This window comes from Thermomyces dupontii (genome assembly GCF_041956625.1).
Source record: "Thermomyces dupontii strain NRRL 2155 unplaced genomic scaffold VTN31scaffold_2, whole genome shotgun sequence".
Taxonomy (NCBI): Eukaryota; Fungi; Ascomycota; class Eurotiomycetes; order Eurotiales; family Trichocomaceae; genus Thermomyces; species Thermomyces dupontii.
The window spans coordinates 2,193,118-2,219,472 of record NW_027192308.1 but is presented as its reverse complement, the minus strand read 5'-3'; the positions used below and the strand labels follow the sequence as shown (position 1 = coordinate 2,219,472).

Genomic DNA, 26,355 nt, shown 5'->3' with positions numbered 1-26,355 from the left:
CCCTTCGACTCACCGCACTGGTGAATCATTTCCGTCCCGCTCGAATAGCAGCATATCCAAGCATCAATCAACAACTTCGCAGCGTGACCACCTCGACCATGGCGCCCGAGCAGTTCAAAAAGCCGCCACAGGCGCCACCCCTCTTTACTGCCACGCCGGACTCGATCATTGCGGACACGAAGCGGCTGATCGAGACGTCCCGCAATGTGCAGGACCGCGTGGCAAGCAGCGTGAAGCCTGCGGACGCGACCTTCGCCAACACGCTGCTGCCGCTGGCGCAGGATGAGAACGCCATGGCGCTGGAGGCGCACATCCTGGCGTTCTACCAGGCGGTGTCGACCGACCAGAAGCTGCGGGATGCGTCCAGCGAGGCGGAGAAGCTGCTGGACGACTTCGCCATCGAGACGGCGATGCGGGAGGATTTGTACCTGCTGGTGGATGCGGCGCTGAAAAAGAATGAGCCCTTGGACCCGGAGTCGCGCCGGCTGCTGGAGAAGGAGCACAAGGACTACATCCGCAACGGGTTGGGTTTGCCGGCGGGTCCGAAACGGGACCGGTTCAAGGAGATCAAGAAGCGGCTGAGCCAACTCAGCATTGAGTTCCAGAAGAACCTGAACGAAGAGAATGGCGGGCTGTGGTTCACGCCGGAGGAGCTGGACGGCGTGCCCGAGGATGTGCTCTCCGGGCTGCAAAAGGGCGAGGGTGAGAACGAGGGCAAGCTGCGCCTGACGTTCAAGTACCCGGATCTGTTCCCGGCGCTGAAATACGCCAAGAACAGCGAGACGCGCAAGAAGCTGGCCATTGCCAACGAGAACAAGTGCAACCAGAACGTGCCGCTGTTCAAGGAGGCCATTGTGCTGCGGGACGAGGCCGCGCGCCTGCTGGGGTACCCCAACCACGCGGCGTTCCGCATCGAGGACAAGATGGCCAAGACGCCAGAGACGGTGGACAAGTTCCTTGGAGATCTGCGCTCGCGCTTGAAGGACGGCGGGCTCAAGGAGATTGAGCACCTGAAGCAGCTGAAGAAGGCGGACGTCGAGGCCCGCGGCGAGTCGTTTGACGGCAACTACTATCTCTGGGACCACCGCTTCTACGACCGCCTGATGCTGGAGAAGGAGTACTCGCTGGACCAGCAGAAGATTGCCGAGTACTTCCCGCTGCAGACGACGATCCGTGGCATGCTGGAGATCTTTGAGTATCTGTTCGGCCTGCAGTTTGTCCAGATCACCGGGGCGGACCGCGACGCGATCTCGCCAACGGGCAAAGGCGACGATATCGTCTGGCACGAGGAGGTGCAGGTGTTTAGCGTGTGGGACGATGAGGGCCAGGGCGGTGGTTTCGTGGGCTATCTGTATCTGGACCTGCATCCACGCGAGGGCAAGTATGGCCACGCGGCCAACTTTAACCTGCAGCCGGTACGTCCGTCCCTCCCTCTTCGTATTTCCTTTTTTTTTTTTTTGTCTAACAGGAACAGGGCTTTGCCAATCCCGACGGCAGCCGCCGCTACCCCGCGACGGCGCTGGTGTGCAACTTCTCCAAGCCGACGCCCAAGAAGCCCAGTTTGCTCAAGCACGACGAGGTGGTGACGCTGTTCCATGAACTTGGCCACGGCATTCACGACCTGGTGGCCAAGACGACCTACGCGCGGTTCCACGGGACCAATACAGTGCGCGACTTTGTCGAGGCGCCGAGCCAGATGCTCGAGAACTGGTGCTGGACACCGTCCCAGCTCAAGTCACTGAGCCGGCACTGGTCGACTTTGTCGCCAGAGTACCGAGCTGCATGGGAGGAATCCCAGGACCCCGACAAGAAAGGGGAATTGCCCCCGGAGCGCATGCCCGACGACTTGATCGCCGCGTTGATCCGCACAAAACACGTCAACGCGGCCCTGTTCAACCTGCGGCAGCTGCACTTTGGCATCTTCGACATGACGGTGCATGAGCCGAAGACACACGAGGAGATCGAGGCGATGAACGTCTCGCGTACGTACAACGCCCTGCGTCGTGAGATCTCGCAGATCATGGGGCCTGAGGAGCTCGGCGAGGGGTATGAATGGGGCCATGGTCAGGCGACCTTTGGACATTTGATGGGTGGCTATGATGCGGGCTATTACGGATACCTAAGGTACTTCTTCCCCATTTTCTCCCTTCCCCTTTCGTGGGGAGCATGGTGCTGAACGGTTTCATAGCTCGCAAGTCTACTCCACAGACATGTTCTACACCATTTTCAAGGCCGACCCGATGAACGCCGCCGAGGGCCGCCGGTACCGGCGCACCGTGCTGGAGAAGGGCGGCAGCCAGGAGGAGATGAAGACGTTGACCGAGTTCCTAGGCCGCGAGCCCAAGACGGATGCATTTTACGAGGAGTTGGGGCTGGCGTGATCATCATTCACACTTCAGCTATTAGTGACGTAGAGTATGCTCAACTCGAAACGAGGTCAACAATTGACCGTGATTGTTGCCTGATAAGGTAGTTATAACTGTATTTCTGTCGCCAAGATCAGTACGGAAGTACTCTTAAGTATATGACGGTCTCAACGACTTCGCATCAAAAAAAAAAACATCAACTCTCTTAAACACCACCACAAAAATTCAAATCTCCCCCGTGATACTACTTTGTTACCTTTAGTTGCATCTCCGAACTGTGCTAGCACAACGAAAAAAAAAAAATGACCCAGGAACAACCGAACCCACCCGACCAACAACGACAACAACAACCACCTGAACAGGCAGAAGAGCAAGAACCAGAAGAACCCGACACCCGCCACCGCCGCAAACCCATCCACACCTATCACTGCCCTTACTGCAACCAACTCCTCCTCGCCAGCACGCACACCATCCCTTCCACCATTCAAACCCAACAACAACCCCAAGACATAGCCCTCCCCCGCCGCCGCTCCCCGGGTCTCGACGAAGCCATCATCGTGCCATTAAAATCTACGACGAGGACTACTACGACGACTACTACTACTATCGATGATGATGAGGAAGGGGGAGGTGAAGGAGAGGTAGACGCGGGTGGAAGCCAAGACTCTTACTCGATTCTTCTCTCTTCATGCGTGCGCGATAAAGTGCCCGTGGTGGTGCGTCGGGAGGATGGGTTCGAGCGGAGGAGTTGTCTGCGGTGTGGGCGGTGTAGGGTTGTGATGGGGTATTTTCTTGATCACAAGGGGAAAGGTGAGGTGGAGGAGGATGTGTTGTATGTTTTGCCGGGAGCGTTGGTTCGGACGGAGGAGTTGGGGCAGCAGGATGAACGGGATCGAGATCAGACGTGGGGGAAATGGTTGGATTTGGAAGTGAAGTCATGAGGACGATGATGGCAATACGATTGACTATAAAAGTTTTATGATGATGATGATGATGAAACCGTGTAGCATACAATGCGAACCATATCCACAGGTGAAAAGCAAGAAAAAAAAAAACCTAAAGTAAACCGACAACGAACGTCCGTTCAATCGTCACATCATCATATGGTTACTATTCAAGGGGTATCGTTGAATCAATTCGCGAGAATCGTGCGGACCAGTTCTGACTGTCTGTCAGCACTTGTCGCCAGCAAATGGAAAAGGGGAAGAACTCACCCGTATAGTTGATCTCCCCCGAACTCGTATCCACGGCCTTGAGCAACTCATCAACCTCTTCATCCGTCATTTTCTCGCCGAGATTCGTCAGGACTAAATTTTCCCGTTAGACCATCACTCTCCCACCATCACACATCCATCCAAGATAAAGGAGCCATACTATAGCGGAGTTGCCCAACGCCAATATACCCCGTCATATCCTTATCGAAAACCTGGAACCCGCGGCAATACTCCTCCGGGTCCCCGGGGTCGCGGAACCCTCCGGGGCGATTCAGGATTTTGGTGAACGAATCGAAATCAACTGTAGATCCCAGTCAGCTCAGATCTTCCTCTCTCTCTCTCTCTTTCTTTTCGCAGAAAGGGAAGACATACAGTCTCCCCCCAATTGTTTCTCCAACTCGCTGATCTCGGCCAGGGTCGGGTTCTGGCCACACGCTCGCAACAGGTCACCGAGGGACTCGAGCGGGACGCGGCCGTTGCCGCGCTTATCGAACAGGGAGAAGGCTTCCTTGTAGTTTGTCGAGTTCTGGTCGGAGTCAGACATTTTTCTTTTCCCTTTCCTTCGATATGATACAGAATTCTTTGATTTCGGGTGGATGGAAAAAGACGAAAGTAATCGCTTTGTTGTTTATTTGTTGGCAAGGGGAAAGAACGAGGAATGAATAGAAAAGGAAGGAACGCAGCAAGGACGAGAATCACGGCGCTGGTTGGCTGAAATAATGATGGAAATTGAAACCTGCGTGCCGTTTTTGTTGTCGTTCCTTCCTTGCTGGTGCAATCATGTGTCTTTTTCCGTTCGTGCAATCGTCATGGACAAATAGGATAACTGGAATTTCGCTCTTACCATGGTTGATGGCGGCCCCTGAGTTCCTTCCTGGTTGGTCGCTCTCAATACTGATCAGATCCCTCAAATGTCTGTTTAAAAAACTTCTAACGTGGCGAGGATTCGTCTCTCGAGCAGAGGAATTCAACAAAAGTCAAAAGGGCAATATCTGAGTCAACACAAGAGTCAGCCGGCCTGACGAGTCTCTCACCGCCGAGGCATTTTTTGCTGGCCCAAGCTTGACTCGCCGTGTTGTCGTGGTAACGGCTGGTGCCATAACAGAGTCACGTAATTCTGTTTGCGCGGCAAAGGACTGGCTTCTGGAGGAAACGCAGATGCTTAAATACCAACTGAAAAACGAGTGCATCGACGAGTACGAAGTACAGAGAACTCGTAATCTCGCTAGAAGTCTGTTCTCCGAAACGTGAGTTGGATCTTGGCTGAACAACAGGCTCTTTCTGCTCAAAGTATGCTACGTTAATGCTCATAGAGTGCTAATACTTAATGGAAAGTGACCCAGGAAAGATGGGAGTCTCCATGCACCGGGTTCATTCAGTTCACAGTCAAGTGGTCTTGAATCATTAAGTCATCTCGTAGATTCAAAGACCTTCCTCCATTATTGGCTCGAAATCCTCTCCATGCGAAAGCTCGGGGGGGTTCGAGTTTCGGATCAAAGTACCAGATCTGAATGCCATCGTGGCTAACCAAATGCTCGTGTCGATTGAAGCAGCTAACTACATACAAGGCGAACAAAGCGGGGGACCCCGGTGGATGTTTCGGTCGACGGCTGTAACTTCGCGCCACCTTGTGAGTATAGACCTCTCGTCTATCTAACTGATACGGGTGCATTGTTGTAGTGCCGGTGGCGGCGTTGCAGATATCGAGCCGGTTGCGTCTGCAGTTCCAATGGTAGGAAATGTAAGGCGTGAGAGTCCGAGAAAGATCATCAAAATATTCTGTTTTCAAGGGCATGGGGCGGTCGATCCATCGGAGGTCCAACTTGTCGGTGGTGTAGTCGTTCATCAGGTCCATCATCGCGAACTCAGGGCACTCCCCGGAAGACAGCCGGGATACTGTCTTGTGGCCAAAGGTGCTCTGGTCGGAGAACAATCTTGGTAGCGGGAACTGTATTCGATCCGGCAGCGATAGATGGAAATGCTTCCTGTCTAGACGCCGGCCGGTCAACGTCCCCTTGGTCTGCTGCACCTTCAGCGGACGCTTGCGCCAGTTGATCTCGAATGTCACGAGCTCGTTCCTATCTACTTCCATGTGCCACAACCACACCCTGCGGAGGCTGCCTATTTCATGGACTTGATTCGAGCTCAAATCCCAAACAGAGATGAAGGAATGTGAACTCCAGATCGTACTCGAGTTGAACATGACCACTCTAGTCTTCTCGACACGGACCCCCGTAGGCCAAAAAGGGATCTCAGTTGTTTGTTTCGCATCAGTGTGCATATCCCATGCTGTCACCTGCAGCGCTTCTCTTAGACGACGCCAACCCCAAGCGAACAGCAATGAAAGGAATGGGTTTATACTTACCTACCCATGCTTAGCAACATGACATACCTATCAGACAGATAGAAGTCCTGAATTTCACCAGTGGCTTCATCGTCGACGGTCCAAAGCTGAGTTTCCCCCGTTCCAAGATCCAACACCTGAACGCCGTAAGTAGTAATTTCCTGGGTTCTATAGGTAATACGCTGGCACAACCGTCGAGAATGGTAAGCCATGTGGTCGACACCTGATACGGACTCCGGCCAAGGGTGAAAGAGCTTTTTGACCGGCCGAGCCATGCTGCAGGCCATGATGCCATCGGAAATACGTCGTCGCATCCTTGGCCGCGACTGTTTTACCCTCCAGACCCAGGAATACAAGTGTTCGGCGCAAAGGACGTTGAATGACTGTCTCAGCCGAGAATGGCGCGCGCCATCGGCTTCGAGACCTAAGCCATCTCTCTGTCAGAGTTCTGAGACATTACTTATCGACGTGTGGGAAAATGGGTCCTAGTAATTCATGAAACTCATACCCTCTGGCTTCGGACATTATGTTGGGTCCAGATACTCCACCACTTGAGTGACAAATCCGAGAGGGAGAACACTGATCAAATCATCGTACATTGGTCGAACCCGCTGGGAGCGCGTTGTGTCGAAGGCGGACCGCTTGATGGAGGCCCCCATTGCGATTAAAGTGGCTAACCCCTGAATGAACAGCATGAAATGTCATGCAAGATAGTCGATAACTTGCGGAAAAAGTAATAAACTTCCAGTTTGTAGGTTCAAAATAATACTTCCCAGGCAACGCAAATTCCCATGGCAAATCAAACCAGATCTAAACATACTACTAGGTACCTAGGGACCTCCAGGTGATTGACCCATCAAGCTGCGGAGTATCCAAGTCTGGCAAGATTTACGAAGCAGGCAGAGTTGTACCAGTACGGCGTAACTTCAATCGCATCAAAGTTCTTACGCTGGAAACAGGATTGTCAGCGTAGAATGACTGTTTTGAATAGAAGAATCATTCAATGACCAGCATACAATCATTATCCTTTTATCATTCCAGACTATGGAGTAACTGTCATCACAACCATCCGACCCTGAACGCCTTATATAAACAGACAAGAAATTGACCATTGTATGATATGAAATCACCGCCGCTGCGTCTTGCCAATGCCACGCTTGCCCGAGAACTGCCCTCATTAGTACATGTTTCCGATCATCGGCCAATCGAACTAAACTTACCAGATGCTTGGGCAATGCGGCTGTCTGATGACGGTCCGCCTCGCCCTGCCGCGCCATGCGGTTCATCTTCTTCTGCGCCAGCTTCTGCAACCGTTCCGCCTTGGTCCGTGCCGTCGCGTCTGGCACGCCGTCCGTGAGCCGGTTTGTGGCTGCCTGGCTGCGCGCGCGACTCTTGGCTCGCGCAATGGCTTCGCGCGGATTCGATGTCGAGTCGATGTCCATGGCGTCGGGATCGTTGTTGTCGGTGTCGCGAGTGAGCGTCCGGCCGCGGGCTGGCGGGTCCTGAGCGTGAGCGGCCACGGCGTCCGCGTCGTAGCCCGCTTCGTCCAGAGCCCTCTGCATCTCGGACAGCTTCTTGGCCTTTGCGCTGCGCGGAATGAGTGCTCGGTTCTTGAGCGACTTGCGCAGCCGCGCCTCGTTGCGCATGAGCGCCCGCTTCTCGCGGATCAGCTCCGCCTTCATCCGGATCTCCGCGTCCTCCGCGTCTTCCACGCTGTCGTCCGAGTCGTAGAACCCTTCTGCCTCCAGTTTCTCTTCCTCCTCCTCCAGCGCGGCCAGCTTGGCTTCAATGTCCGGATCCACGAAGTCATAGACGTTCTTGCCGTTGAAGATTTCAGGCATCTTGTCGTACTTCCACTCGTCGTTGGCCAACAGGTAGTTCTTGCGCAGGTCGATGTTATACACGCCTGGCCCACCATTCTCCGCCTCGAGGTCCCGCTCAAGCTTCGGCCGGTTCGGGTCGTCCTTGTCATATTTCTTGTGGTTCTTGGCCGCCTCCGGGATGTACGGCTCGCGGACGCCGTTGATCGGCTGCGCCACATGGATCCGGGCCAGTATCTCACCCAAGCGGCCCGTTGGAGTCGCCCCGCTGTTGTTGGTGCCTGTCTTCAACTTTTGCGCCACGCGCTCCGCGATCAACCGATCACACGCCGTATTCTTCACCTGTGTCACGCCCTCGGTCGTCGCGCACGACAACTGCAGCATCTCCACGTTGCCCTGCTTCAGGATCGACGAAATCATCTCCTGCGTCTCCGGATCCAAATCTTCCGGCCGCTTGATGTCAATCTTGTTGATGACCAAAAACACAATCTTGTTCGCAAACAGCGGCTTGATGCTGTGGAACAGCTTGACTTGATCCGCCACCGAGTACCCACACTGCTCGGAGACGTCCATAAAATACAGGATCGCCGACCGCAAGTGCGCAATGGCCGTGATGGACTGCATCTCGATCGTGTTCATCTCCTCCAGAGGATGGTCCAAGATACCGGGCGTGTCGATGGCCTGAAACCGCAGGTACTTGTAGTCAAAGTGACCCACATACAGGCTCTTAGTCGTGAACGCATACGGCTGGACCTCGACATCCGCCCGCGTGACACTCCGCAGGAAGCTAGACTTGCCCACGTTGGGGTAGCCACAGATGAGCAGCGTGCGGGTATTGGGATCGATCGACGGCAGACGGCCCAGATGCTGCCGAACTTGCTCTAGATACAGCAATGGGTCCTTGAGGCGCTTGCAGATGGTGGCCATTCGGCCTAGCGCTGCACGCTTGAGCTGCTTGCACTGGTACAACGACTGGCCATACTTGATAAGTCTCACATAGTCGCGAGAGACGGATTCCACCAGGTGTTTCGCAGTGGAGATTTGACCAAGCGCAATTCGGAAATGGTCGGCATCATACAGCGTATTCATTAAATCCCGGTCTGAAGCTCGGTCAACAAACACGTGCGGCAAGCATCGACGTAGGGAGCAGCTTACGGAAAGGATGGATATCCTGGAGCCGTGGGAACCCATCGAGAATTGCCTGGAATTTCTCGCAGAACGTTTCTTGGGTGTATTTGACCTTTCTTGTATAGAAGGCTGATTCAGCCGATGTTAGTCGGCTTTCTCAAAGTATACCATGGCACGCGGTCCATTTTCATCCATACCTCGAATGCGAGAAATCTTGAACCCTGGACGAATCTGGGTCGGTAGTTGTCGCTGGGTGCGACTGAGGACAATGTCGATGAATTCCTGGCTCGTCGGCACAGGAGGAATCTACAAACCCGGGTTAGTTTCTCCACGCATTGAAGCGAAAGCAACACTTACATCCTTCCACGTCGTCTTCATGGTGACGACGGCTTGGAGACTCAGGCTCAAGGGTAGGATGAGTTGTTGCTAGAAATTTTGAAATTTTATGCAAAGGCGGGATGTCTCCAACCGGCAATTTTCACGAGGCGGTGTGTGTTTTCGTCCGTGTTTGTGGCCTCAGGCAGAAAAGTGTATCGATCCTTTCCTTTTTTGGTTCATCTTGGCTACCTAGGCTAGTCACGTGCGGATAAGATAGACGAAGCTTTCAGAGTTCAAGGCTGAATCCAGTTGTGCCAGTTGATTGATTCCAGAGTGCACATCTGAGCCTTCAAAGCTCGAGGCACGCCTGGGTTCCTGCACCGAAGAAAGAAAAAAAAAAGTCGATTCCATGATTCGAACCTCCGGATTATGAAATCAGCCACACATCAGCCACAATGTATTGACGATGCATTCCTACATCTCGATCGGACAGTGGTGACTCATGAAGCATCACTCAACCGCCGCTGTTTTCATCAATTGTGAGATCTAACAGGCCTGCAATACAAATAAGAGTACTTGGAAGAGCTCAACGAATCCATTGATAGCAATGACGGTACAGAAAACTTATTCGGAGCAAAAAGTAAAAGAGTTAAAGGTGCCTTCTTGAATCTCCCTCAAGTTTGACCTGGCCTTTAACTCCCCATGTCATCATCGGCGCAACAGGGTTCCGCGGCTGGGGAGATCAGCCACCCTTGCAACTCGGAAGTCACAGGCCTAACCAACTAGGCCATTGCCCCTAGACATGTGCTGGGGCTTCAGAAATTGTGAGTGATAGCTGACCTCGAGATGCCTTGCTAGGAAGGTGGACTTGATTGTTTTTTTGCACGAGATCACCGTCACTGATGCCTGCTTTGAAATCAACAAATGCGGAAGAGAGCCTCTGGTGCTGGTTCCATGTCGGTATCGAGCTGGCATTGGCAGGAGTGCGCGTCAGCTCGGCAAGGGCTAAGGAGTACGTAAGGTCTATCATTATTGACGCATCTACTCGTACAGACATCAATCCAGGACTCGCTTCTCCCCTACCTAGACTGTGTACGTAGAGGAATCCGCTGCTCAAAGAATAGAATGTTGCCGACAAACGCCAAACCCATCCCGATTTTTCCAGGAACGTCCACCAGTATTCCAGAAAATAAGCAGCCTCCCAACAGTAAGAATTAGGAGCCATCACTGGGTGGCACATTGGAAAACTCCAATACCTATGGCGGGCATGAGCATTGGACCATCCGGCCGGCTCATCGTGGAAACTTACCATATCATACCACCCACCACCACCAAAGGTGCAGGAACTCGGTCCGCGGTTCTCAAAGCCCAGGGATTCATAGAAAGGTATCAAATTGTCATGGGCTAGTAATGCCAAGCGGTCGGCGATCTTCGACTCCCGGATGCGTTCGATGTACGACTTCATTAACGTGGAAGCAACTTTCTTGTGCTGATGTTGCGGTACGACGGCCAAAGAGTGTATCGCGATGGTCCCGCCCTGGTCTTCATGGCCAAGCGCCTCTTGCCCCGGTTCAGGAATTCGGCGGCGCCTCGTCCGCCAATCCGGCGGGAATGACATGGAGGCATCTGTGACCGTTGGCGAGGAGGTGCGTGTGGAGACAATATGTCCGATCAGCTCTGGCCGAGGCTTGGGCTGGCCCTCTTTGAGGGGTGGCATTGTGAACATGCCCAGGCTGAGCTCAGGACATGTGCTGAGACGGTATATAAACTGATCATCAAACTGTCAGCGTTCGATTCCATGCTGTTGGCAGATCCACCAAACACACCTTCTCTCTTGAGCACCGTTCGTGTTCGGGGAATGCCTCCTCCACGCGAATGCAATCTTCCAGATTGGAGAGGCCCAACACGCTCACAAACGGATGCAGCTCGTCCAATTTCGTCTTCTGCCGGGGTGGTGGTCGGCGGAACAGAGACATGTAGTCATAGAAACCGGAGTGTTCGACAGACACGTAGTCATCTGCTTCTTCATCGTGGTCGTCATCATCGTTGTCGTTGTCGTCACTGCTGCGGTTGCTGGCTTCGTCGACGTTGCTTTGGCCATGATTCAGTGACAGAAAATCCTGATTCGCGCTGCCACTTTTCAGCATCCGAGTCAACTCGCTAGCCGTGGATGTCGCGGGCAGACTCTGATCGACCTCGCTCTTCACCGGCGACGATCCGACATTGTCCGTCATCGTCGTCGCGACGTTACAGAACTCTGTCAGCCGTGATCAGTTGATGCCGGGAAGTACCCCTGAACAATCGCGGGTTGCAGAGTCTGCGAAGAAACCAAAGTTAGTCACAATCACGCACGAAATTCGTGGATCTTCGTCGACCGGAAGTGTGCGCGCATGAACTGTGACCAGCATCCATGGCGCAAGAGTCGTCTGAAGCGAAAAATGTCGTGTGTGTGATGTGTGTGTGTGTGTGTGCGCACCGGTAAAGACGTACCGTACCGTATTTGCGACAAAGATCGGACCAGAAATGTACCTTCGCACTTCCAAAAGTACGAGATCCGTCTTGCAGGGATGATCAAACGCAGTGTTGGACAGAAGATTGAGAAGACTGCAGACAGGCTTGGCTGTTCCAGAACATGGCAGTGGATACAGCTGATTTTTTTTTTGGTGCCTGCAGATTTGCAGGAGCAGCGGGCCGGCGTTGAGCGGGGTAGCTTGGTAAGTACCAATGTACAGTACTTCCGGATACCTAGGATAAGTCGAACTTTGCCTAGTATTGGATGTACTTCCAAGTACCAGTACGGAGTTCCTCTGATTTCTGGAAGCGCCTGCTTGGTTCGAATTCGTCGAGCTTCCTCGATCCTTCTACGTAGTTGACAATGGGGTCTATTGTTAGCGGTCAATCAAATCGCCGACTTACGATCAACCACGGGTGCTCGTAGCAGAACCGAACAATCCCATGGCCCACGCAAGAGAGAAGCGGCTGAGCGCCTGAGGCTGGTCAACTCGAGTTTTCTGCCTGAGGCCACAATGTACTGTGGAGCTTACATAATCGAAGCTCCATGGATCGGACAAACGTTGATCCTTGCAATATTGTTTTGTTGCTGGGCCAGCTTCATGTCGATTTTCTTGTGCTCATTGGAGCGCTGGTGACCTCCTCAGTCTTCCTTTTTCCGAGCCGTTTGATAGATTGTTGTGTGGTTTTTTCTTTTCCTTGTTGTTCGGGATTAGTACTTTCCCCTAGGGCTGAACCGGAAGGCCATTGCCACAGCCGGCGAGGGTCGTCTCCGGCAAATCTGCTTGGAAACGGCTATGTACCCAACTCTGACGCCCTCGCGGCCTTTGCCCGGTACCTATTTTCAAACGCCAGCATCAACATCAGTGAGCCATGGCTCTCTGTTCCAGCGCACTCCCACCGCGGTGGCGCGATCGTCTCCCGCGACGGCGCTGCAAAAACGCTCACCAGCCGCCGCATCCAAGACAAAAACCGAGACGTTGAGCACACGAGAGCGCGCCGCGCGCACAATCAATGATACATTGGCAATGGAAGCTCGCTATCCGGATTTGGATAGCTACCTGGCTCGTGAGTTGCGACTTTGGGGCGCGCGTGACGCTCGAGTGTGTGCACTAATCGCCGTGCAGAAGGTTTCTCTTCCGATTATGAGATTCCGGCATCACCGTCATGGGCGCCGTTTCACAAAGTAAAAATGTATAATATCCCCGACCAAATATTCGACCAGTACAATCGAGCGCAAGTGTCCACAAACATGGGGTTATTTGCGGAGATCAACCACGCCTGGGTTGCTATCGACAACGCGCTGTACCTGTGGGATTATACCCATCCAAACCCGCAGCTGGTGGGCTTCGAGAACCAGTCCAATAGCATCAATACGGTCAAGTTAGCGAAGCCGCGTCCTGGCGTATTCCTACCCTCCATCACGCATGTCCTGGTCATATCGACCACCGCAGAAATCATTCTCCTCGGTGTAGGATGCGAAACAGTTGCAGGTGGCGCAAAGCAGGTGACGCTCTATCAGACCAACATGTCCACCTCGATTCGCGGCCTTGACATCCACATTATCGAGTCGTCTGAATCAGGGAGAATCTTCTTCGCCGGCACGTCAGACAATGATGTCCATGAATTCACCTACCAGCAAGAAGAGAGATGGTTTTATGGTCGCTGCGGAAAGGTGAATCATACAAGGACGCGCTTCTCGTCGTTCACGCCATCTTTGAGCTTCAGTCAGAAACCTCAGGAACACGTCGAGCAAATGGTGGTGGACGACACCAGGAATCTTCTCTACACCTTGTCCTCCCTGTCGACAATTCGGGTCTTTCACATGAGATCCGATGGTTCGCTGTCCCTGGCCATCACGAAGTCGGCGATGGACATCTACTCGAATATCGGACACCTCATCGCCTCGAATGAGACCTTGAATCCCAAAATTAAGATAGTCTCCATCAGCCCCGTCATCACCCCTGAAGCATCGCGTTACCACCTGGTAGCTACGACTGCTACCGGCTACCGCATTTACCTTAGTGCCACTGGTTCATATAGCTGGTCTCCTACTCCCAGCGGGACAAGTCCGCCGACAAGTATGCAGGCCCATTTTGTCAAGACCCCTCCGTTCGATCATCCCTCTGCAGCGGCCGCGGCAAGTCAAGGACAGCCATCGTCGTTCCAATCGACGACGACATCAAAGGTTCCCATCCACACGTTGAACCCCACACGGCTAGCACAACGCTTCCCTCCGGGATATTTCTTCTGCTTCGTCTGTAAGGATCCCACGCAAAAACAGGACACTCTTTTCATCTCCGCTCCAGACTCCGGTCGCATTGCGCGCGCCCATGACAATGTGGTTCCACCCAAACCCTCCGAGTCGGGGATGTGGCTCTCACTGGGCAGTAAAGCTGAAGATATCGGTTTGTGCTCGCCTCCCATTCCCTCTAGCTCTAGCGGTGGTTTTGGCAACGAGCTGGCTATTCAATATGACCACCCCGCTGCGGAAGTGGCCATCTTGACCAACACAGGCGTGCATGTGATCCGTCGGCGACGGCTGGTCGATATCTTTGCGGCTCTTGTCCGCCATGGAGGCGGGGACGATGGACTGGAGGGTGAGGTCAAGAACTTCATCCGGATCTACGGCCGCAGCGAGACGCTGGCCACCGCGTTGGCTGTTGCTTGCGGTCAAGGAGTGGAGATTTCCTCCGACTCCCGGCTATCGAAGATCAATGATCCAGAAGTGCTTGAGTTTGCTCGGAAGGTGTTCATCGAGTATGGCGGCCGACCTTCCATGAATGAGAATGCGGTCGCCGACAACGGTGCGCCAGCTATTGATGCCATCGTGCCGTCGCCACGTCACGGCGGCATTGCCCTGTACATGTCTCGCATTCTACGGTCGATCTGGAAAAAGCCGGTTGCGGTGTCCACAAATGACCCCAGCAGTACGGCGCCAATGTTTTCACCATCTGTTAGCACCGAGAAGCTGCAAGCCATCCAGAAAGATTTGACGGCACTGCAGGAGTTCTTCAAAGCGAACAAGAACTTCATCGAGGGGTTGAGCGGGCCCGAAGCGCTTTCTCGGGCATCCAACAAGCAAGAAGAGATTGCGCTTCAGGCGGAGCATCGAGCCTTGCATTCCTTGATGCAGCTGCTTTCGGACACTATCGAAGGGATTTCCTTTGTGCTGGTCCTGTTCGACGAGCGCGTGGATGAGATTGTGCTGGCTCTGCCGGAAGACGCCAAGCAGCGCTTCCTGAAATTGACGTTTGAAGAGTTGTTTACTTCGAGCAAGGGCTACGAGATTGCCAAGGAGCTCGTCAAGGCAATTGTGAATCGCAACATCGCCAAAGGATCTAATGTGGAAACCGTAGCAGACGCCCTTCGACGTCGATGCGGTAACTTTTGCAGTGCTGAAGACGTAGTCATTTTCAAGGCTCAGGAGTTGTTGAAGAGGGCGACAGAGGCCGGCTCAAACTCTGAGCTGGGACGGAATCTGCTGAATGAGAGCTTGCGCTTGTTCCGCGAGGTTGCAGACAACCTGCCGATGGATTATCTGGTGCCTGCGGTGGAAAGCTACATTGAAAACCAGTTCTTTGCAGGTGGGTTTCATCAGGAAATTATATATCTCGAGCGGGAAGAACTTACGGTTTGCAGGTGCTATCCAACTGTGCCTCAAGGTGGCTCAGGGCTCTGACAAGGCTAATCTGGCCCTGAGCTGGATGATGGACGGCCGGCCAGCAGATGTGTGTATCCCCCGAACGGCGAGTAATTGAGGTGATTTCTGACCTCTACAGGATCCTCGTCAAACGCACTATGACTTCCGGAAGCAGTGCTATGACCTTATCTTCAAGGTTGTAGTCGCCGTGGACAATTTGGCAGCCGATGATCCGGGGGTCATCGACGGGCAGGATACGACCATCGCGAAGCGACGTAACGAGGCGTACGAGGAGATTCAAGAGTCGACAGATGAGGTCTTCTTGACGAGTCTCTACGACTGGTACCTGGAGCAGGGCTGGAGCGATCGTCTACTGGCCACGCAGTCTCCGTTCGTGGTGACGTATCTGGAGCGCAAGTCCGCGGATGATATCTACCATGCCGATCTTCTGTGGAAGTATTACGGCCAGTGCGAGCGGTATTATGATGCGGCTCGGGTGCAGTACAACCTGGCTCAAAGCGCCTTCAACCTGCCACTGAGCAAGCGCATCGAGTACCTGGGCCAGGCTCGTGCGAATGCATCAACGTTCACCCCCGATGTTGGCCGGCAGGCTCGACAGCGACTCGTCCAGGAGATCACCAACCTGATGGACGTTGCCAATGTGCAGGATGACCTGCTACAACGGTTGAAGGAGGACGATCGGATCGACAAGGACTACAAGCCGGAAATCCTGAAGGAGATTGACGGCCCGATCCAGGACATCAGCACGGTAGGACTAGCGCCTGAGCATATATGTATCGAGATGAGGGCTGACAGAGGTTGACAGCTGTTCAACAAATACGCCGACCCGGGCAGCTACGGCGACATCTGCCTGCAGATTTTCTATCTGGCAGACCACCGTAACTCGGCCGACATCAAGGCAACCTGGCAGAACCATCTGCAGAAGGTCCACGACGACACGGTGGCCAAGGGCCAAGCGCAGCCGTATGAGGCCATTATCGAGACCGTGCGCTCCCTGGGTCACCGCCTACGAATGTCCGAAACGGTATTCCCGATCCCCACGCTGCTGCCGATGCTGCTGCGGTACGCGCTCGAGTACCAGCGCGGCGTGGGACCATCAACTTGGGTGATCGACCTCTTCCTCGACCTGGAAGTTCCTCTCGAAACGCTGTACTCAGTATTGGAGGCGATGTTCTACAACGACGAGGCTCCCTTCGGGGGCGCAAACAAGCGGTTCATCGCCAAGGACCTCCTCTACGTCATCGAGCGGTGGTACCACGACTCGATCCGCGTCGGCGGCACCGTGTTTGGCAGCGATGCCATGGCGATCCGCATTTCGGAGGTACTGCTCCTCCTGCAGCAACAGCATGGCATTTGGCAGGAATTGGTGCAGGTTGCGCAGGAGTTGAGGGTGCAGATTGAGAGTTATGTGCGATGATTTCTTTCTGTTCTTTTTTTTTTCTTGCCTCTTGTTAACCATATCATTGTGTGCGTCTGTGGGGGATATTGTTGTTCTACTGTACTTGTCTCTTGTCAAAATAGGTAGGGCATGGATGCATTGATGCCTGACGTTATTAGCGGGTCTTGTTGATGTATCTTTTGGTTGTTGATTCCTCTTGTCTGGGAACAAAGTACAGCGGCTTTTCCCACGATGTTAGATTAGGACCTCGTAAATACCTAATCAACTTAGCGTGAAATGAAGCCGACTTCGAAGAGAGCCCGATTGGCAGCTAGAAACAGCGAAACGCCTTCGACCGAGCAAGAACACTTGTAGCTTTGGAGTTTCGGGTGCTTCATTATGTACTCCGAAGGGTTGGAAGCACAATCGAGGAGACCAACAGTACGCCTACGTTGATTTGTGGATACAGCAACTCCCCAAAAGAAATGGCCCATTCAGTTATTAGGTATGGTATATAATACAAACTTGAATACAGATACACATTTCCTGTTCTTGTGCCATCAATCACAGATGCCCCAACCGTAATGCCTCCGACAGTTTATGCAGCGACAGCTTCTTCTCCGTCCGCAGGTGCTCCAACTGGTCCACCGCAGCGTCATACGATATGCCCTCCTGGATATGCCGCCGCTCGATCTCCTCGACGATCTTCCTGCGGCGGTGGTAGAACATTTTCTCTTTCTGATCCGTGCGCCAGGACGCGCCGTGCCGGCTTTCGAGCTCCTGGATCGATGGGTTGCCGTCGACGCCCTGTGTCCATTCCTTCCAGAGGTCGGGCACGGTTTGGACGCTTCGGGACATGGTGTACCGGGGGCCGGTGTTCGGGGCGGGGGCAAGGACGGAGCCGGGCGAGTGGGTGGTGCCGTTGGGCTGCTGCGTTTCTGTTCCTGTGGGCAGCGGCTGTAGGCGCCCGGCGGCAAAGGAGGGGGAAGCTGCCGTGGGTGCGGATCCGGGCGGCAACGGCTGCCGTGCTGCACTCGGTGATGGACGATCAGGTTGGTGGATGGTGGTGAGGGCAGTGGCAGACGAGGACGAGGACGGCTCCCGTCCAAGGACGCCGTCGTTGAGCTGCTGGAGCGTGGCGACATGTCGTTGCAGAGCGGCGAGCTGCTCCCGCGCGGCGTTGGAACGCTCCTGGCGCCCCGCGTCGAGGAGCTGGCCCAGCCGGGCGATCTCCCGGCGCAGTGCTTCCAGTTCCTCCCTGATCAGAATAACGGTTTCCTGGATTTGCAATTGCTGGGGCATCGGCGACGGGGCTGTGGCCGCGGTCGGTGTCGAGCGACGGCTCGGCAGCGATTGCGTGACTTGCGCGGCAAACGCCGCGTACTCTGGCCGCCGAAAGACGGGATCTGACCACATGACATGGTTGGGAAACTCTTCTCGCAGCACCACCGAGTCTTGCAGAATGACCGTTCGCAGCTGACTGAGAAGACGCAGGAAGGCCTGCGCAGCGATGTCCCTCCGATCAATGGCGCCCTCCTGCTCGCTCGCCGGCTCCAAGCTGGGAAGAGCCGACTCCTCCGATTCGAACCAGGCCAGCCAATCGTCCACCCACGGCCAGATGGCCCGAGTCAACGGCTCCGGCGGAGCGACCTCGGCGCGTTCAAGATAAAAGCTCCCTAAACCTCCTGGCTGAAAACCGGCCATGGAGCGCAGAAATTGCCGCGGGAGGTGAGACCGGTACCGCTCCGACAGCTCCTCCTGATTCCATTGGCCGTCCCTCCGGACTTGCGCTTCGGGCACGTTCTCGATCTCGGCCTGTAGCGCTCTCTGACCCCGCCAAAGTTGGGTCTTGTTGCCCGACTCCAGGCCGATCGAATCAAACACTTCGTTCACCCACTGCAACTGTGTCTCGTAGGTGAGCGGTCGGGTAGCCTCCCGTCCCTTCAGCAGATGACAGTTGTACCAGCACTGCCGGTTGCGGAATCCCGGAGGCGGCTCCTTCAGGATCTGCCACCGGTAAAACAGGTAGAAACCCACCTGGCCCATCGTGCAGAGCAGCGGGTCCTTGTGCCGCATGACGCCCATATACCGGATTCGGTCGGACTGAGTTGCCTTCCCATTGTCCGAGAGGACGATCATCGGCCAGCAACGTGTCCGGCCCTCGTCCGGGAGCTCGATGGCGAACATATCGGCGAGTTCCAGGTTCCTTCGGGTTTCACCCCGGAGCAGCATAAAATGTCCAAGCAGGAAATCTACGGCTGTGCGCAGATACGACTCCTGGGCCTGTGGCTTTCGGTTCTGCGACTCGGTTCGTTGCCAGCCGGCCCAGCAAAACCTGACAAAGTCCGCAATTTTGTCGGTCGAATTGCCGTCCAGGAGGATACCAGCGCTCCGGTTCAGATTCAGTTGCCTTCTCCGGCGAATCTCCTCGCGCTTGCGGTCGTGCAGGAGGGCACTGACCATCTGTCCCCGAGGGCTGCGGTACGGGTTCGCACCGACGTCTTTTTGAAACCGCCACAGATCGACGAGGGCGTTGACGTACTGGTCAATCGACGCCAGGCCGAGAGTCCTCCGGGCGGTGCTGCCATCTGATGACTGTGACTGTTCTCGCGTATATCGGGACGGCCGAATTTCGCGGTCAAGGATCCGCTCCCGCAAGAACTGGCAGAGCTTCTCCTCGGATACCAGCTCCCCGTCAGCGTAGTGACTCTCACGGCAGAATCGCTTGCGCAAATTTTCGTCAGTTACATCCTTTTACAGTCTCGAATCCAAACACACTCACCATGAATTCTTCCTGCTTCGATTTGTACGCGCGTCGCGTCGCCGCGGGACGCTGCTCTCGCTCGCGGTAAATCGGCGTATGGTCTCCCCATAACCGAGGTATCTGCTCATGAGCCCTCCTGATAGTCTCTTCCCTGCTTAATTCTTCGCCGGGAGCAGCTATTTGAACCTGGAATGGTGGATAGGGCGAGAACGTGTAGGTCGTGAATGGTTCTGTGGCCATGGTGACAAGAACCGGGATCCAGTACTCCGTATATCCGTGGTTATCGAGGGGTGTCCTAATGATATTCAGTGACACGGAAGGAGTTTCGAAAGAATCTCTCGCATGATCTCATTCCCCTTTCCTCTTCTGTTCTCAGTTCTTCATCAACCAAGTGACCCCCCGAAGTTCTGATGCTTCGTATTTCCCTGCCGTCATGGATGCATCAATAATAACTCACCGCCTGCCTTTTACCTATGACTCGCCAAGTTTGGAGAGTTGTATGAACCAATCATATGCATATTCAATGAGTAATAGACTAACTGTATCTAGTTAGTCTAGGCTGCATCAAGTGGGGCTCGGCATTTCAAGCTTCGTTTCCGATTAGGCAATTTCTGATTCACGTGATAAAGATCTACCACTGTAATGCACGTGACTCCCATCTGAAAGATAAAGTGCACACCCCTCGCTGAGTCAGCGGATTGATAAGTTCTGCCGCCGAAAATCCGATAAGACGAACACAAACAAATCAAGCGAAAATCCTCAAAATTATTCTGGCTCCGCAAATCCGCCTGGCAAATCCCACCAAGCAGCCATCCCACCGAACGGCAGCACCGGCATATCTCAACCCCCTCCGCCGCCGCATACAAATCGTGCGATTGCCCATCCGCGAACAAAAGTCTGCCATTAGTGCCCACAATGTCTTACGAGGAGCGCTCCAATGCGCGCCCAAACCTGGGTGACGAATCCGATGTCGAGGAAGAGGCCCTGGTGAACGACTACCGGGAGCAGGTCCATTTCGATGATGGCATGAGCGATCTTGAACGCACAACCTCAATAGGGGCTGCTTCGCAAGCACAGGATTTGCAGGCACAGCTCGCCGCCGCGGCGACACCCTTGGAGTACCAGGCAACGCTGGAAACCAAGTTCGCCAGTTATGACAACTACTGCAGTTTGTTCCACTACATCTTGAACTCTGATGGTCCGGTGGAATTGGAGGTTCCTTCGGTATGTGGCTTTTTCGGTCGCCAATGCGGCACCCTCGCAGTATCTGATGGACTAACCCGTTTATCCCGATGTGTAGTACTACTGGGCATGGGACGTGATTGATGAGTTCATTTATCAATTCGAGTCTTTCTGTCGGTACAGGACGCGAGTGGCTCGAAACGGCGGTAATGAGGAGGAGGTGCAACTACTTCGGGAAAACCCAAACACCTGGGGTTGCTACTCGGTGCTGAACGTCTTGTACTCGCTGATCCAGCGGTCGCAGATCAACGAACAGCTTGCCGCGATCAAGCGGGGAGAGGACCCAGCGGCGGTCGCGGGAGAGTACGGGTCGCGCCCTCTGTACAAGATGCTGGGCTATTTCTCCATCATCGGGCTATTGCGTGTGCATTGCCTACTCGGTGACTTCAGCTTGGCACTGAAAACTCTGGACGACATCGAGATGAACAAGAAGGCCATGTTCGCGCGAGTGATGGCTGCTCACTTCACCACGTACTACTACGTGGGATTCTCGTACATGATGCTGCGTCGTTATGCGGACGCCATTCGTATGTTTAGCCACATCTTGGTCTATGTCTCGCGAACCAAGAACTTCCAAAAGGGCAGCAACAGCTACGACACCATTGCCAAGAAGAACGATCAGATGTTGGCCCTCATTGCCATCTGCGTCGCATTCCACCCAACGCGTCTGGACGACACAATCCACACAGCGCTGCGGGATAAGTACGGCGAGAACTTCAACCGTCTGCAGCGTGGCGGCCCCGAGGCTCTGCCTCTTTTCGAGGAACTTTTCCGCTCCGCCTGCCCCAAGTTCATCAGCCCCACTCCTCCGGACTTTGACAACCCATCTGCCAACATCGATCCCGTCGACCACTACACCGCCATCTTCATGGATGAGGTCAAGAACACCCTCTTCAATCCCACCGTCAAATCGTACCTCAAGCTGTACACGACCATGGATCTGAAGAAGCTTGCCGGGTTCTTGGAGGTTGAACCCGAGAAGCTGCGGTCGTGGCTGCTGGTGAACAAACAGCGCAGTCGCCAGACCCGCTGGTCCGAAGGCGGCCTGTTGGAGGGCGAGTCCATCACCGCCAGTGACCTCGACTACGCAATCGAAGGCGATCTCATCCATATCAGCGAGGCCAAGGCCGGGCGAAGACTCGTGGATTGGTATCTGCGCAACTTGGCTCGGACTTACTGATTTTTTTAACTCCCTTTCTTTGTTTTTGTTTTTCATGGAGTTGGCGTCTCAGTTTATTCGTGTAATGTACTTGACGGGATTTCGTTCGTCCTTGCATCTTTTCTATTGTGATGTCTCCATGTATGCGGGGATATGACGGGTTATGTCTGATGGAACATGAGGATTGATGAGCCGGAGAGGGGAGCAAAAAAAAACAAAAATTCAGATGCAGCTGCTATAGAGACATAGGATAAAGAATCATGGATTCAGCCACCATCACAAAGCGTACAGTATGTATATAATGGTGAACCAATGACATGAGATGGAGATGAGAAATGCATAGATCAGCCACTTCCCAACAGAAGCGAATAAGTACACTTTTTTTTCTCGATCCAAAGGACTATTAATACAGCTCACACGAACCGAAACCCGGAGCCTCTATTCTATCAATCCTTGACGTCGAAGCTCGTTCCGCAGCCGCAACTACTCGTCGCCCGGGGGTTATCGACGATCTTGAACTGGCTTCCAATCAACTCGGTTGTGAAATCCACCGTACTACCGTGCAAAAGTTCAAGAGAAGGTCCGTCCATGACGACCTTGGCTTCACCGGCGCCAGCACCCGCGGAAGGATCCCCGTCGGTGGTCGTGGCTTCGAAGACGGTGTCCTCTTCAGGGTCAATTTTGGATGATGATTCTAGGGACATGAGATACTGGAAGCCGTGGCAGCCACCGCTGGTGACGGTGATGCGGAGGTGGTTGTATGGATTTTGGTCGGAATTTTTGGAGAGCGGGGATGTTGATGACGGCGATGATGGGTCTGTTATTTGGCGGAGGCGCTGTTGCAGTGCATTAGCGGCTGATTCAAAACGCCCATGGTTGAGTGGAACAAGACGTAGCAGTGTGAGTGATGCAAGGGGGCATATATGGGTTCTTTGATTATAGAGAATACCCATCACGTATGCCGTCCTCGACGGAATTGCAATCAACAAATTCCGATAACTTGGTGGCAACTTTCAAGAGAACAGGATAACAACGTAGATGTAAATACTATATGGAATCGTAACGTACCGATGCAGCCCGAGGAGAAATCTTTATAAACAACGGATTGCCGTCATCATCATAACGAGGATTCAGGACCACCTTGCTGTTCTCTGTTGACACTGACGTCGACGTCGAGTATGCACGACCATGCGGTAACCTCCATGCATCATGGATGTGTCGGTTCAACATGCGGCCATTTCTTAGTCCTCTTGTAGTTCTCGACACATAGGGCACCGGGAAGATGTCCGCGGACAAGCAGAAGAAACGACGCGCGACGCAGGCATGTCGCAAGGTACATATTGACCTGGCAAGAGGACGAGACATCGTGATTCAAGCTCAGTATCAAGAAGCTACTGTATTATTATAATCGGCAGCCAGTGTAGTAGAGCTCAGAAGGCAAGGACGTACGATAGAAAGCGGGCCCATTACTAATCTCTTTCACGTGGATTTATTGATTAGGGTTGTTTATCGATAAGCCGATAACTTAACGCGGTCCCCTGCGGTACTTTTCGTCAAGGTCAATTGGCCAATGTTTGACACAATAAATTGAGGCCTGATTACTGAGCACATGTAGCTGAGCAGTAGACATTTCAAATGATTTATTGAACGAAGATTAACCTATCACGCGAGTCCATCTCCTTGGAACATGACCTTACTCAATGGCGGTAAGGAGCGGCAGAAATTGCGGCAATACATACTGTATCCTTGTCACGTGGTTAGCATTGCCTCCAGTGGATGTTACATGTCCGGCTGGTTGCTCTGCTTATCGCATCAAAAATTCCAACCCTTCATTGTCCTGATTGACTGATTCACTGATTCAGAATGGACACCGAACCTCATACTCTTGACTTTCAATCAAGTCCTCCCCTGCATTACCAGGAGGATGCTCGGGCGAATCAGAAGGAGTATGCCCAAGCGCTGGATGACCGCGATCCACTGAGATCGTTTCGAGATCAATTCATAATTCCTTCGAAGAAGGACTTGAAAAGAAAGCAGTTGGCTGTGCCAAAAGGTTCGTCTTCTTTCGGCCCTCTCTTTCCTCCGAATAAGCCCTATTGATGGTCTCGTAGGCGAGGATGCTTCTAGTAGTTCCGACACTCCGAGCATATACCTCTGCGGAAACTCACTGGGAGTGCAGCCCAAGAATGTCCGTAAATATCTTGACCAATATCTCCGCTCGTGGGCTATCAAGGGCGTCACGGGTCACTTTGTCGGGCATGAGGATGCGCTTCTCCCGCCTTATCTGCATGTAGACGGTGTCGGGGCCGAGGCTCTCGCGCCGCTGGTGGGTGCGTCCCCGAAGGAGGTTGTTCTGATGGGAACCTTGACGGGCAATCTCCATCTCCTGCTGACCAGTTTCTACCGACCAACGGCTGAGAGGTACAAAATCATCATTGAGGACAAGGCGTTTCCGAGTGATCATGTAGGTACATTCATCCTCGTGCGCAAGACGTGGGTTCAAAGTTCCATTAACTCATTTGACAGTATGCTGTTGAATCTCAGATTCAACTACATAACCTTGACCCTAGTCAGGCTCTGGTCCTTATTGAGCCTGAAGACCCCGAGAGGCCTATCCTCAGCACAGAACAGATCCTCAGGGTCATTGATGAACACGCAGCAGACACAGCACTAGTTCTCCTCCCAGGAATCCAGTACTACACTGGGCAATTTCTTGATATCAAAACAATTACTGCGCATGCACACTCCAAGGGCATCTTGGTTGGGTGGGATTGCGCGCATGCGGTGGGTAACGTAGTCCTGCAACTGCATGATTGGGACGTGGACTTCGCCGTATGGTGTCACTACAAATACGTCAACAGCGGTCCCGGAGCGATGGCCGGCTTGTTTGTGCACGAAAGGCACGGCAAGGTCGAACAGGGCTCTTTTCGGCCTCGATTGTCTGGCTGGTGGGGCCATGACAAGTCCACTCGATTCATCATGGACAATAGTACGCGTTCTCTCCCTTGTTCTGTTTCTCACAATCAAAGAAGAAGCTGACCTTTAGCTAGAATTCGTGCCCCAGGAGGGAGCGGCCGGATTCCAACTCTCAAATCCATCTGTCATAGACCTCACAGTTGTGATGGCATCTCTAGAGATCTTCAAACAAGCTACGATGCCCGCTCTGCGGAAGAAATCCGTTGAGCTGACAGGTTACCTCGAGTATTTACTCACCAAGACTCCTCTGGACGCCTCTGCTCCAGACGATGATCGTAAGCCTTTTACCATCATCACACCTTCGAACCCAGAAGAACGGGGCGCCCAACTCAGCATCCGTCTTCGAATGGGGCTATTGGACAAGGTCCTTGAGATCTTGGAAGAAAACGGGGTCGTGGTCGATGAGCGGAAACCAGACGTTATCCGTGTCGCCCCGGCGCCGTTGTACAACACGTTCACCGATGTATGGGAATTCCATCGGATCTTCATGCAGACATGTCGGGAAGCGGTTGCGGCAGCAAGATAGGGAAGCCTGATCCGAGGGCGGGACGTTGCTGGCAACTAAATTGGTCTTGGATTCTTCACGAATAGAAATGAATGCATCGTTATGCGTGCTGTATTCATCTGCCGCGTGTATAAACTCGGTACTTGATGTCAAGATTCGCGCATACTACACATTCACCGGATTTATAGGGCGTGGCCGCTGAGAAAGCGTTTTGTAGCGACCCCTAGGTACTGCTTGGATGCGATGGCCGCCGAGACAAGGATCCAATCCATCATGCTCTGTCTGTCCTCTCGAGAATATGATTGTTGCAGCGCTGGGGCTGACTGGTCGTTTGAACTCAAGGAGAGATGAACAGACCAAGAGCCTCCCAGCCGTCCATGAGGGTGCTGTCTGAATTTCGCGGAATTCAGGGGCCCTATGGAGGTCCCTGTAATTAGTACACTCCGGAAGGATGTGTTATGACGACTTACTGTAACGACTACTACTACATCAGCTCCCCTATTGAACCCCAAGTCGATGCATTCAATATTAGACACCAGCGACAGGATCGCACTGATTAATCTGATTATTATGTTTCCTAGTCAGTGCCTATATTCTTTCCAGGCACCCCTTTCTCCGTTGTGCCTGGTATTTATCCAGTTGCTCAGTCAGAGATGAGATACCGATTTCACGAGTTCGTCTCGCCAACTCGGAAGTTAGACATGGCAATTACTACGTAGTCTACCCCTTGGGATAGGACACGAAAGTACGAAAAGAATGGAAGGGGAGGCCTATTCCCCATTGCCAAGGTCATCAATTGCCTGGTCAAAAGCTTCGATCATGGGCCGGTAGAGAACCTTCGGATCTTTAGGCGTCCCTGTGAAAACTACATGCCCATTCCATGGAATCAAGATGCGACGTAGCCTTCGACATAAGGGTGCCAGACGCTCCAGCTTCGGCGGGAACTCGTTGCTAAGGAGCTCGGAC

The 26,355-nt window shown here is 53.5% G+C and overlaps 12 protein-coding genes across 12 annotated transcripts; 5 read left to right on the top strand and 7 right to left on the bottom strand.

Moving 5' to 3' along the window:
• Positions 1-98: 98 nt before the first annotated feature.
• VTN31DRAFT_3202 (uncharacterized protein) lies at positions 99-2,381 on the top strand (the record flags this gene model as incomplete). The annotated part of the gene is made up of 3 exons (XM_069403456.1): positions 99-1,415; positions 1,475-2,124; positions 2,189-2,381. The coding sequence occupies 3 exons, from the start codon at positions 99-101 to the stop codon at positions 2,379-2,381; spliced, it is 2,160 nt and encodes a 719-aa protein (XP_069262635.1).
• Positions 2,382-2,668: 287 nt separating this feature from the next.
• On the top strand, positions 2,669-3,307 carry VTN31DRAFT_3201 (uncharacterized protein; the record flags this gene model as incomplete). The annotated part of the gene is made up of 1 exon (XM_069403455.1): positions 2,669-3,307. The coding sequence occupies one exon, from the start codon at positions 2,669-2,671 to the stop codon at positions 3,305-3,307; it is 639 nt and encodes a 212-aa protein (XP_069262634.1).
• Positions 3,308-3,498: 191 nt separating this feature from the next.
• VTN31DRAFT_3200 (uncharacterized protein) lies at positions 3,499-4,427 on the bottom strand (the record flags this gene model as incomplete). Its single annotated transcript, XM_069403454.1, has 5 exons — positions 3,499-3,527; positions 3,581-3,673; positions 3,741-3,881; positions 3,953-4,106; positions 4,425-4,427. The coding sequence occupies 5 exons, from the start codon at positions 4,425-4,427 to the stop codon at positions 3,499-3,501; spliced, it is 420 nt and encodes a 139-aa protein (XP_069262633.1).
• A 528-nt stretch (positions 4,428-4,955) lies between these two features.
• On the bottom strand, positions 4,956-5,861 carry VTN31DRAFT_3199 (uncharacterized protein; the record flags this gene model as incomplete). The annotated part of the gene is made up of 1 exon (XM_069403451.1): positions 4,956-5,861. The coding sequence occupies one exon, from the start codon at positions 5,859-5,861 to the stop codon at positions 4,956-4,958; it is 906 nt and encodes a 301-aa protein (XP_069262632.1).
• A 231-nt stretch (positions 5,862-6,092) lies between these two features.
• VTN31DRAFT_3198 (uncharacterized protein) lies at positions 6,093-6,449 on the bottom strand (the record flags this gene model as incomplete). The annotated part of the gene is made up of 2 exons (XM_069403450.1): positions 6,093-6,348; positions 6,433-6,449. 2 exons carry the CDS (start codon positions 6,447-6,449, stop codon positions 6,093-6,095), a joined length of 273 nt encoding a protein of 90 aa, XP_069262631.1.
• Positions 6,450-7,050: 601 nt separating this feature from the next.
• Positions 7,051-9,250, bottom strand: VTN31DRAFT_3197 (uncharacterized protein; the record flags this gene model as incomplete). Its single annotated transcript, XM_069403449.1, has 5 exons — positions 7,051-7,092; positions 7,145-8,844; positions 8,900-9,001; positions 9,070-9,178; positions 9,230-9,250. 5 exons carry the CDS (start codon positions 9,248-9,250, stop codon positions 7,051-7,053), a joined length of 1,974 nt encoding a protein of 657 aa, XP_069262630.1.
• Positions 9,251-10,404: 1,154 nt separating this feature from the next.
• Positions 10,405-11,424, bottom strand: VTN31DRAFT_3196 (uncharacterized protein; the record flags this gene model as incomplete). The annotated part of the gene is made up of 3 exons (XM_069403448.1): positions 10,405-10,446; positions 10,500-10,958; positions 11,017-11,424. The coding sequence occupies 3 exons, from the start codon at positions 11,422-11,424 to the stop codon at positions 10,405-10,407; spliced, it is 909 nt and encodes a 302-aa protein (XP_069262629.1).
• Positions 11,425-12,498: 1,074 nt separating this feature from the next.
• VTN31DRAFT_3195 (uncharacterized protein) lies at positions 12,499-16,782 on the top strand (the record flags this gene model as incomplete). The annotated part of the gene is made up of 5 exons (XM_069403447.1): positions 12,499-12,769; positions 12,829-15,288; positions 15,344-15,432; positions 15,484-16,113; positions 16,171-16,782. 5 exons carry the CDS (start codon positions 12,499-12,501, stop codon positions 16,780-16,782), a joined length of 4,062 nt encoding a protein of 1,353 aa, XP_069262628.1.
• Positions 16,783-17,307: 525 nt separating this feature from the next.
• VTN31DRAFT_3194 (uncharacterized protein) lies at positions 17,308-19,747 on the bottom strand (the record flags this gene model as incomplete). The annotated part of the gene is made up of 2 exons (XM_069403446.1): positions 17,308-19,467; positions 19,526-19,747. The coding sequence occupies 2 exons, from the start codon at positions 19,745-19,747 to the stop codon at positions 17,308-17,310; spliced, it is 2,382 nt and encodes a 793-aa protein (XP_069262627.1).
• A 675-nt stretch (positions 19,748-20,422) lies between these two features.
• VTN31DRAFT_3193 (uncharacterized protein) lies at positions 20,423-21,929 on the top strand (the record flags this gene model as incomplete). The annotated part of the gene is made up of 2 exons (XM_069403445.1): positions 20,423-20,731; positions 20,808-21,929. 2 exons carry the CDS (start codon positions 20,423-20,425, stop codon positions 21,927-21,929), a joined length of 1,431 nt encoding a protein of 476 aa, XP_069262626.1.
• Positions 21,930-22,354: 425 nt separating this feature from the next.
• Positions 22,355-23,273, bottom strand: VTN31DRAFT_3192 (uncharacterized protein; the record flags this gene model as incomplete). Its single annotated transcript, XM_069403444.1, has 2 exons — positions 22,355-22,744; positions 22,977-23,273. The coding sequence occupies 2 exons, from the start codon at positions 23,271-23,273 to the stop codon at positions 22,355-22,357; spliced, it is 687 nt and encodes a 228-aa protein (XP_069262625.1).
• A 498-nt stretch (positions 23,274-23,771) lies between these two features.
• On the top strand, positions 23,772-25,410 carry VTN31DRAFT_3191 (uncharacterized protein; the record flags this gene model as incomplete). The annotated part of the gene is made up of 4 exons (XM_069403443.1): positions 23,772-23,961; positions 24,020-24,372; positions 24,435-24,897; positions 24,959-25,410. The coding sequence occupies 4 exons, from the start codon at positions 23,772-23,774 to the stop codon at positions 25,408-25,410; spliced, it is 1,458 nt and encodes a 485-aa protein (XP_069262624.1).
• Positions 25,411-26,355: the final 945 nt, after the last annotated feature.